Raw genomic sequence first — 11,490 nt, 5'->3', positions numbered from 1 at the left:
CGAAATGCGCTATCAGTTTGAAAGAAAGGCAGGAAGGAAATGTCCACATAGGGATGTGATCGCTCGACGTGAGCATGCAATGTGGCAGGTGAAATGTCTGGAGAAGATGGTGAATTCTCTTCCAATGGCTCATCACCCATGATATCATGAGGATCAAAAAAGCAGAACACGCATCTAGGCACTGAAAAAAAAAAGAAGAAACACTAAGAAAACGTGCACCACAGAGCGTGGATGAAAAATACTTACTTTTGAAGCGAGCTCCGCACACTCCCGAAGCGATGCGAAGACTGCTGCCGCTTTACACATCCTCCCCACTTATATAGCGGCGACCTCGCTGCATGCCCCAACATGCACGGGTGCGAGGAGTCGTCATATCCTAAAATTAACTCGCTCTGCATGTTCAAGGTCGCAGCTTGCCCTTGGCTTCACGTAATGCTCCGTCCGCCTACACCATTGCCGCACCTGAGCGCAAAGTTCGCGCTCTCATCACATGTCATTCCGACATGCAAGTCGCTTCCATGAGCATGCACACAACCACCCCTTTTTGGCTCCGGAATTTCAATAATATTACTTAAATGAAACAAATTACAGTGAAATGCAGATTCATCTCACACAGGAATTTCTACCCTCAGCGTTAAACCCTCAGATACCAGCATTTCTGCTCGAATAGCAAAATAGCTATGACTTCAAAAATTAAAGCTAACTACCGTCAACTGACAAAACACCCATTTCTCCTATCAGATAATTATTGCATAATGCTACATACAGTCGCATTGTCCCTGCGTAAAGAAACCACAGGACAAGGGTACACAAATTCACTTAAGGGAAAAGGCTTAAGACCTCAGGAATAATCGCAGAGTCACCACACATCGCTACGCGGCTAGCACAAGGTAACAACAAGATACTAGCGGCGGGTAAAATCGTAACACTGCTAAACAAGTCCCAACATGCCATGATGACGTCACAAACCAAGAAAAAAGCACACACGCGCGCGCACACAGCAGCTCAGGAATGCACAAGGAGAGGTGTTTTATTGGAATTTCTACTCCTGGCTCAGACACCAACATTTCTGCTCAAATACCCATAACTGCAAGATTAAGTACTGCTTACTTCATCGAGCACCCAATAAAATCAAACAAACAAACCCACTTTCCGTGATAGAACACTATTCAGATTTACCAAGTGATTTTCTTCTGCTTTAGCAGTGAAAGAAAAAAAGAGCCATGAAAAATTACACGTACTTTTGCTTGAATAGCTATAACTGCAAAAAAAAAAAAGACGAAGCACATGTTAATAAACGGAGAAAAAGGCACCCATTTCTCCTATCAGATAATTATTGCATAATGCTACATACACAGTCGCGTTGTCCCTGTGTAAAGAAAGCACAGGACAAGGGTACACAAATCGAATTGGGAAAATCACTTCTACTCGCGCAGCATAATACGATATACGCTGATTTTTTTTTTACGGGCGAAAATTGCAATAAGAAGCCACTGCTATACAAGTGCAACAACCCTTATTTTTAAACCAACATTTCATGCAATACCACATAAATTTATCACTCGAGTCACACGAAAAGGCATACACAATGTACTTACTGGTTAAGTGGGGTCACAGTTGCACACACACACACACAACACAGACACAACGAGCGACAGTGAAAAATAAGAAATTACACGCACTTCTGCTCGAATAGCAAAGTGTCAAGCATGACAAAACACATTTTCTACCACCAGAAAAATTATTAAACAGAATAATACAATATTCGCAAAAATTAAGCTTGTGTGGCAAACACACAACCTGAGGAACACACCCATTCACATCTGCTTTCTGAATTTGTTATACAGGCGTGAGCGATTCGATAAGAATATAAAGCACGCTGCTTGGAGAAAGCATATATCATGTGCAGCGCGGTCTACTCTATTGAAAATGCGATAAACCTTATTTAAAAAAAAAAGCACAGTCGGCATAAAATACGGCAATATCGGCAATATCACTGAAGTCAAACACATTGAACTTACTTGTCAAGTGGGGTCCCAGCTGCACAAACGCGCACGCACACTCACACATTTTTAGTGCCTCACAACGAGCAAAAACCCGAGGTCTATTCACAGCCACATAAATTCATATTATTCCTCACGTCAATAATTATCCAGCCATCGTCAACACGGGGAACACGCATATGCCAATGCGAAACAATAGGCCTTCGCGCCGGATGTAATACGATATCGCCAGTCGACCGTCCCAAAGCAAAAAAGAAACACTACATCTCAGGAATGCATGTTGCCTATACATCCAAGAACAGCGTGCAGCAATTATAACAAAGAATGAGATTCATTTCTTTGTACTTTTATTTGCTTGCATATAAATATTTCACAAGGAATATTACAGAGTGTAAAAGGAGAACAGCATTCGCTACACCCTGTAGCTCTTTTCATAACCACACTACCATTCACTAAATAGGGGAGTCACTAATGATTCAAATAATATAAAATATCATTCCATCATCATTGATTGCAAACTTCACGCAAGAATAAGCAACTGCTGCGCGTCGTATTTTTCTTATAAGAAACATCAAATCTCGCCGTGTTAAACACCAACAGCAACGATTTTTTTTGTATTTTGTATTTATTTTTGTTGTTTCCAGCAGCTCATTACTTTGTGCGAGTCATCAAAAATTAAAAATTTCTGATCTGCTGCTGTTAAAGTGATAAAACAGTGTGCCTGCACGAGGAAACGATAACGGAGCGCGCGTCATTGCGTCAAGCGTGTCCTCACTGCGTGAACGGGCCGGGATGCGGCTCACGTGGGGGGCACACTGTTTTATCACTTTAACAGCAGCAGATCAGAAATTTTTAATTTTTGATGACTCGCACAAAGTAATGAGCTGCTGGAAACAACAAAAATAAATACAAAATACAAAAAAAATCGTTGCTGTTGGTGTTTAACACGGCGAGATTTGATGTTTCTTATAAGAAAAATACGACGCGCAGCAGTTGCTTATTCTTGCGTGAAGTTTGCAATCAATGATGATGGAATGATATTTTATATTATTTGAATCATTAGTGACTCCCCTATTTAGTGAATGGTAGTGTGGTTATGAAAAGAGCTACAGGGTGTAGCGAATGCTGTTCTCCTTTTACACTCTGTAATATTCCTTGTGAAATATTTATATGCAAGCAAATAAAAGTACAAAGAAATGAATCTCATTCTTTGTTATAATTGCTGCACGCTGTTCTTGGATGTATAGGCAACATGCATTCCTGAGATGTAGTGTTTCTTTTTTGCTTTGGGACGGTCGACTGGCGATATCGTATTACATCCGGCGCGAAGGCCTATTGTTTCGCATTGGCATATGCGTGTTCCCCGTTTTGACGATGGCTGGATAATTATTGACGTGAGGAATAATATGAATTTATGTGGCTGTGAATAGACCTCGGGTTTTTGCTCGTTGTGAGGCACTAAAAATGTGTGAGTGTGCGTGCGCGTTTGTGCAGCTGGGACCCCACTTGACAAGTAAGTTCAATGTGTTTGACTTCAGTGATATTGCCGATATTGCCGTATTTTATGCCGACTGTGATTTTTTTTTAAATAAGGTTTATCGCATTTTCAATAGAGTAGACCGCGCTGCACATGACATATGCTTTCTCCAAGCAGCGTGCTTTATATTCTTATCGAATCGCTCACGCCTGTATAACAAATTCAGAAAGCAGATGTGAATGGGTGTGTTCCTCAGGTTGTGTGTTTGCCACACAAGCTTAATTTTTGCGAATATTGTATTATTCTGTTTAATAATTTTTCTGGTGGTAGAAAATGTGTTTTGTCATGCTTGACACTTTGCTATTCGAGCAGAAGTGCGTGTAATTTCTTATTTTTCACTGTCGCTCGTTGTGTCTGTGTTGTGTGTGTGTGTGTGCAACTGTGACCCCACTTAACCAGTAAGTACATTGTGTATGCCTTTTCGTGTGACTCGAGTGATAAATTTATGTGGTATTGCATGAAATGTTGGTTTAAAAATAAGGGTTGTTGCACTTGTATAGCAGTGGCTTCTTATTGCAATTTTCGCCCGTAAAAAAAAAATCAGCGTATATCGTATTATGCTGCGCGAGTAGAAGTGATTTTCCCAATTCGATTTGTGTACCCTTGTCCTGTGCTTTCTTTACACAGGGACAACGCGACTGTGTATGTAGCATTATGCAATAATTATCTGATAGGAGAAATGGGTGCCTTTTTCTCCGTTTATTAACATGTGCTTCGTCTTTTTTTTTTTGCAGTTATAGCTATTCAAGCAAAAGTACGTGTAATTTTTCATGGCTCTTTTTTTCTTTCACTGCTAAAGCAGAAGAAAATCACTTGGTAAATCTGAATAGTGTTCTATCACGGAAAGTGGGTTTGTTTGTTTGATTTTATTGGGTGCTCGATGAAGTAAGCAGTACTTAATCTTGCAGTTATGGGTATTTGAGCAGAAATGTTGGTGTCTGAGCCAGGAGTAGAAATTCCAATAAAACACCTCTCCTTGTGCATTCCTGAGCTGCTGTGTGCGCGCGCGTGTGTGCTTTTTTCTTGGTTTGTGACGTCATCATGGCATGTTGGGACTTGTTTAGCAGTGTTACGATTTTACCCGCCGCTAGTATCTTGTTGTTACCTTGTGCTAGCCGCGTAGCGATGTGTGGTGACTCTGCGATTATTCCTGAGGTCTTAAGCCTTTTCCCTTAAGTGAATTTGTGTACCCTTGTCCTGTGGTTTCTTTACGCAGGGACAATGCGACTGTATGTAGCATTATGCAATAATTATCTGATAGGAGAAATGGGTGTTTTGTCAGTTGACGGTAGTTAGCTTTAATTTTTGAAGTCATAGCTATTTTGCTATTCGAGCAGAAATGCTGGTATCTGAGGGTTTAACGCTGAGGGTAGAAATTCCTGTGTGAGATGAATCTGCATTTCACTGTAATTTGTTTCATTTAAGTAATATTATTGAAATTCCGGAGCCAAAAAGGGGTGGTTGTGTGCATGCTCATGGAAGCGACTTGCATGTCGGAATGACATGTGATGAGAGCGCGAACTTTGCGCTCAGGTGCGGCAATGGTGTAGGCGGACGGAGCATTACGTGAAGCCAAGGGCAAGCTGCGACCTTGAACATGCAGAGCGAGTTAATTTTAGGATATGACGACTCCTCGCACCCGTGCATGTTGGGGCATGCAGCGAGGTCGCCGCTATATAAGTGGGGAGGATGTGTAAAGCGGCAGCAGTCTTCGCATCGCTTCGGGAGTGTGCGGAGCTCGCTTCAAAAGTAAGTATTTTTCATCCACGCTCTGTGGTGCACGTTTTCTTAGTGTTTCTTCTTTTTTTTTTCAGTGCCTAGATGCGTGTTCTGCTTTTTTGATCCTCATGATATCATGGGTGATGAGCCATTGGAAGAGAATTCACCATCTTCTCCAGACATTTCACCTGCCACATTGCATGCTCACGTCGAGCGATCACATCCCTATGTGGACATTTCCTTCCTGCCTTTCTTTCAAACTGATAGCGCATTTCGAGGTATCGTCAAAGCGTTTGTGCTATTGGCATCTGTTCACGATCAGGGAGTAGAGGACTTGCGACAATATTTAATGAACCACCTCCACAATATAATTGCTATTTTGCGAGCGCAAAGAATACCCTTTAGGTTTTGCATTTGTTCTGACGTTCTAATGATGAAAGAAAATCGAGGGGATGTAACCGCACACATAGCTCATTTTATGGCGCTTGCTCGCGAAGTCCACAGCGATGGAGCTATCGTAAATACTTTGATGGATGTGATTCAGGAGTCCACCGGGCGCATTGAAAATTACCAGCGCGAGGGTAGTGGGTTTGTATCCACTGACGTGCAAAAAGTTCAATTGTGTATTTCCGCTGTGAAAACTAAAAAGTTTGGATGCGAGGGGGTACTTCCCACAAATTTGGCTAAACGCAGGAACGTGTTAACGAATATCCATTTACCAGCACACAAGGAGGGTGAATGTTTTAAATACAATACACTCGCTCTCCTGCATCCACAGGAAAGGAATTCGTGGAAAAAATGTGAAAATTATGCAACAGAGTACTGGTGGCCTAGTCACTTCCCTGTATCCTTCTCTGATCTGGATGAGTTCGAAGAGAAAAATAGGATATCTGTGTACGTGTACGCGTACGTCGATCAGGGAGTGCACGTGTCACGACCCCCAAAACTGGAAAGCGAAAAGAAAATTCACTTATTGGAGGTTGACGAGCATTTTTTCGGAATTAAGTCCCTCGAGCGTTTGCTGACGAGAAAGAACACGCGTTTCGTATGCGAACGTTGCACTCGCTCTTTTAATGAGGAAAAGAGCATGGCGAAACATCGACGCCTTTGCGCGGACGTGAACGAAATCCTACTAGAATTTTGTGAACCCGGAGAAAATTTTGTAGAATTTACTAAAATACAGTACATGCAGCAGTACAACTACGTCGTTGCGTTGGACACGGAGAGCGTACTCGCACCCAGTGGTGTTGGCATGCAACGTCACATTACCTCTAGCTTCTGTGCTGTGCTTGTGCGCACCCACGACTCAAAGGTGATGCGCATCAGGACGCACCATGGGGAAGATGCTGCGAGGCAGTGTGTGCGAGCATTGATGGAAATGCGGGATGAGATGATCGCCCTGAACGCTTGCCCCGCCGCAATGGTGCTGAATGATGAGCAATGCGCTGAGCACAGAGCTGCTACCCACTGTGCGTACTGTAAACAGGAGTTTACCGAAGATCTACCCCGTGTCCGCCATCACGACCATTCAAAGCATTGTAGTGCGGGCGAGACAAATTATATCACGACATTGTGTAACCCCTGTAACGTCGCGTGCACGACGAGGGAAAAATTGCCGATCATGGTACACAATTTGTCCTACGATTTGGCCGGGCTGCTGCGGGAATTTCACATTCTTGGGTGGAAGCGACCTCCCTTCATTGTGGCCAGCTCCATGGAAAAAATTCGTTCGTTCGAAATTGGCACCTTCCTGTTTAGAGATACCATGCAATATCTAAATTCGTCGCTGGGGGAGCTCGTGGAAACCGTCAAATCCATGGGTGGTGCAGAGGCATTCCAATGTTTGAAGCAGGCATTTGGAAAGGACTATGAAATTTTACTTCGTAAAGGTGTATTCCCGTACAGCCATGTCAGTTCTTTTGCAGTGTATGATGAATTGGCCTTGCCAGAAAAATCCTCCTTTCGAAACGATCTCACGGGGGAGGATATAAGTGAGGAGGACTACCAGTATGCGTTGCTCGTATTTGAACATTTTGGATGCTCAAATTTGAGAGATTATAATGCACTGTACTTGAAAACAGATGCCCTACTACATGCAGACGTGATGCAGCACTTCCGACGTCTGTGCTACAGCGCGCGTGGATTGGAATTGCTTCATTGTGTTTCTCTGGCATCCTATTCGTGGCAATGCGCTCTAAATTACACGCAGGCAAAATTGGAGTTAATCATCGATGAGGACATGTACAGAACCATCGAATCGGGCGTTAGAGGCGGGCTCTGTCAAGCGAGCAGGCGTCATTTGCGGGCTAACAACCCTCTGTGTAGTGGCTATGATCCAGATAAAGAGGAGGTGTACATATCATACATAGATTGCAACAATCTTTACGGATTCAGTATGATAAAGCACCTCCCCGTTGGTGATTTCGAATGGGTCGAGGATTTTAGCTCCGTGGATTTTATGCGTCACCCCACTGATTCAGACGTTGGCTACGTGTATGTATGTGACTTGGAGTATCCAAAATCTATCCACGCACTGACACGGTACTTTCCCCTGGCTCCTGAGAAGGCAGTCGTCCCAAAGGAATGGCTCTCGCCATTCCAGCAAGGGCTTCTCGAATAATTAATGTATCAGCCCGCTAACAGCAAAAAGCTGTTGCTTACGTGCAAGGACAAAGTCGAGTACGTCGTTCATTACGCGCTGCTCGCACTCTATTGTAGATTAGGCATGAGGGTGACAAAAATTCACAGAATTCTAAAATTTCGCCAGGCGCCATTCCTGCGTCCCTACATCGAGGACAATGTTGCCAGACGTGTTGCCTCGGGCACGACATTTGAAAAAAACTTCTACAAACTCTCAAATAATGCAGTCTTTGGGAGAACACTTCTAAATAAATTTAACATGCGTGATATTCGAGTAGCCTTCGATGAGGAGACGGCGAGTCGCCTCGGGAGTCGGGCGGAATGCGTGAGGATGGAAATTTTGTCCCCGGATTGTGTCATGTACGAAATGCGCAAAAGAAAAGTGCGATGCGATTTCCCGCTCCAGATTGGGTTTACGATCTTGGAACTGAGTAAATTAACCATGTACTCATTCTACTATGAAACCTTGCTGAGTAAGCTCACTTGTCCGGTGATTACCTGTTACTTTGACACGGATTCTCTGATCCTCGGCCTGTTCTGCAAGGACTATGAAGATCAGTTACGAGCGATTGCCGACGACCACTTAGATTTGTCTTCCTTCGATCGGGATCATCCACTGTACAGTGAAAAGAATCGTGGAAGGCTTGGGGCATTCAAAAGCGAAACTGGTAGTGTACCTATTGAGGAAGTAGTCTGTTTGAAAGCTAAAATGTACTCCATCAAATTAGCTGGAGGAAGGCAAATTGCAAGAGCTAAAGGGGTCAAAAAGAATATTGTACGCAAGCACCTCCTCCATGAGACGTACTGCAATACCTTGTTCAATCACATGAGCGTATCGAATGAACAAGTATCAATCGTTGGAAAGAAGCAGTGTATGTACACCATCAGAAATGTCAAAAGAAGTCTGATGGCATACGACGACAAGAGATACCTGTGCAATGACATCGACTCCTATCCTTATGGAAGCTATGAATATGGTAAGTTTAAGTGGGTGATATAACTAGTGAAGCTCATAATGTTCTTTTTTGCTTCAGAAGATGTGCAGGAATAGAATTAATGCTGTTCTCTCCTGCGGTTTGCCTCTGGGTCATGGACAGAGAGGGATGAGTGCCTGGGTGATCCATATAGTACCTATGTGAAGAACACTATGGATGTTAGCGGAGATATACAGCGTGCATGGATGTGTCCCCAGGGAGAACTACAATATCTCCGAGACTGCCATGATGTACTCAATAAACATTGAAAACTATTTACCATGTTTTTGTGTGCCAACCATTGCTGAGAGTCGACGCAGGCTAAAAAAGAATGCCGCCCAGGACCAATAAGCAATTTGGAAGGAATTGTGAGCTGGCCTAGAAATGAATGGGATTGACCCACGAGCGGTTGTCTGTGCTGCGGTTGAAATTATGAAGCAATATACAGTTGAAAGCGTGTGACCGAGTAACTAGAGAGTGGCAATGACAAATGAGTCTATCGAGCATGTATGACAGGAAGCCAACAAGCCAATCACTAGGTTTTAGAAATGGATGGAAGTGACCACCCCCGGACCGATAGACAGGTGAACGATTTGGAAGCCTATGAGCCAACTTAGAATTGAATAGAATAGATCATTTTGGTGTCTGCGAGCGAATGAGCAGATGTTGTGGCAATTAATGGTAGCCAATCACATAAAAATTTGATGGATGAAGGGGTGGAGCTGTGACCAACCAACCAGAGGACTTAGAAGTGGCTTGACCTGGATTAGAATTGGCTGGTGGATTAGAAATTCCTAGAAATGGATTAGAAAAACGAGCGATTTGGAAGCCTATGAGCCAACTTAGAATTGAATAGAATAGATAATTTTGGTGTCTATGAGTGAGTGAACAAATGCGGCAATGAAGGGTAGCCAATCACATAGAAATTGAATGGATCACCATGAAGTGGTGGAGCCTGGATTAGACCTGGCTTCACCTGGATTAGAAATGGGTGGTGGATTAGAAATTCCTAGAACTGGATTAGAAAAAGGATGTCGTTGTGGGGCTCGAATCTATACTACTTGCCTCACCCCCGCAGACGGGCGCAGATGCGTCGGGGAGGCATACATAGGGTGGCCCCCATGCGAAGTTGATGATATCCATCCGTCAGTTTATTAAGGCAGCAGGTGCCCCATTCTCGTCAAAGCAATCAACCTCAGTTACTCTTTGTCTCCCCTGTCATTGGTCGTGACATGAAGAAGGCGTGGCCAACAGAAATGAATGTCACGCGCCCTCAACCGTTAGTCGAGCTCTTGATTTTACAATCTTCGTGATAAAGTACATGAAGCGTGAAGAGTGCAGGATAGACTATCTCGTCACATTTACCTCTCTTCTTCACTCCTTCCTCACTTCACGACCAATGCCCAGCCGCGACACTAAGTAATCGAGGTCATTACTTTGACGAGAATATGGTCCCAGCTCACCCCCTGTGCACTGCAGGGAGAGAGCGCAACGGGTGAGCTGCTTGGTAGCAGAAGTAAAGTTGCACTAGACAGCGAAGGCAACTCTACACGATTCTTGCTGCCGTCGAATATGAACAAAGGTTCGATGCTCCTGGTCACTCTAGTGTACACCGCAGATCAGACAAATACCATCTGCTTCTTAACGACGGGCCATCAACGTTCCCATAGAAACGTAAAGTTCATTGTGATCCGGTTGACTTGGGATATAGTTTATATTCGGGTTAGGTCAAGTGACTGTCGCTGTTAATCGCACCGGTGAGAGTATAGGAGTGCAACCTTGGTAGAGTGACGAGCTTTAGCATCAATTAACTGCTTACAATATTAATGTGAGGCACTGCTTTTATATTCCACAAACATTACCGTTCCCTTACACCCAAGAATACCTTATGTTCTAATAATCTAGCTTGCCTCCACAAACCATTTCGGTCGATTCCCAGGAGAATGTAACATACTCGGAGGACAACGAGGGCTGCGAGCGGTTTTCCGTTTTTTCACACCATATACACTCTTCCTAGGAATGTAACGAAAACAAGCTCGCACAGAGTAGATGACCGTGAGAATTAACTGCATGACATCGCAGGAAGACGAGAGAGCACACTTCATTTTTCAGTGACGTGGCATTTTCTTTGCATTACCACCCGAATACCCAAATAGTGATAATACAACCATTAGTCCCGTAAAAACTTGACCATATGCTTACGTACATCTGGGATGCGGCGATCCCTTGCTGACACATGCGGTATCTAGTCTGCAATTGATCAGTGTTGTATTTTACAGGGCTGAACTATAGCGTACCGTGCCCAGTTCCGTCGGATTATATGTACCACATGCACGGCGTAAGTACCGGATCTTTTTTTTTTTCAGAAAGTGGTGGTGGTGTTGGGGCTGGTGAGAGGGCTCGCCATTGTTGGTTCACAAAGGTGGGCAACGTCATTACTGGCGCCCTGGGGGAATGTGCGTACTGGGACGACTGCTAAGGGAAGTGTGCCGACATATGTCTGAAAGCGTCACAGGAAAACCCAGGAAAAACCAAAGACAGCACAGCCGGCACCCTGATTTGAACACGGATACCTCCTACAACAACTGTCATTATGCCGAATGACCATCCGTTTAAA

At 43.9% G+C, this 11,490-nt stretch overlaps 1 protein-coding gene across 2 annotated transcripts in view; it reads left to right on the top strand.

The window, feature by feature from the left end:
• LOC135370169 (uncharacterized) overlaps nt 1-11,490 on the top strand; it is a 113,666-nt gene that overhangs the window by 72,837 nt on the left and 29,339 nt on the right. Inside the window, exon 5 of one of the 2 annotated variants that reach the window (XM_064603872.1) lies at nt 11,153-11,211. The exons of the other annotated variant lie outside the window; for it this stretch is intronic. Within the exon in view, the coding sequence (XP_064459942.1) occupies nt 11,153-11,211 (59 nt within the window). The remainder of the gene's footprint in view (nt 1-11,152; nt 11,212-11,490) is intronic. 2 annotated transcript variants of the gene reach the window in all.

This window comes from Ornithodoros turicata, chromosome 1 (assembly GCF_037126465.1).
Source record: "Ornithodoros turicata isolate Travis chromosome 1, ASM3712646v1, whole genome shotgun sequence".
NCBI lineage: Eukaryota > Metazoa > Arthropoda > Arachnida > Ixodida > Argasidae > Ornithodoros > Ornithodoros turicata.
The sequence above is the reverse complement of the archived record's forward strand: the minus strand, read 5'-3'. Positions and strand labels throughout refer to the sequence as shown.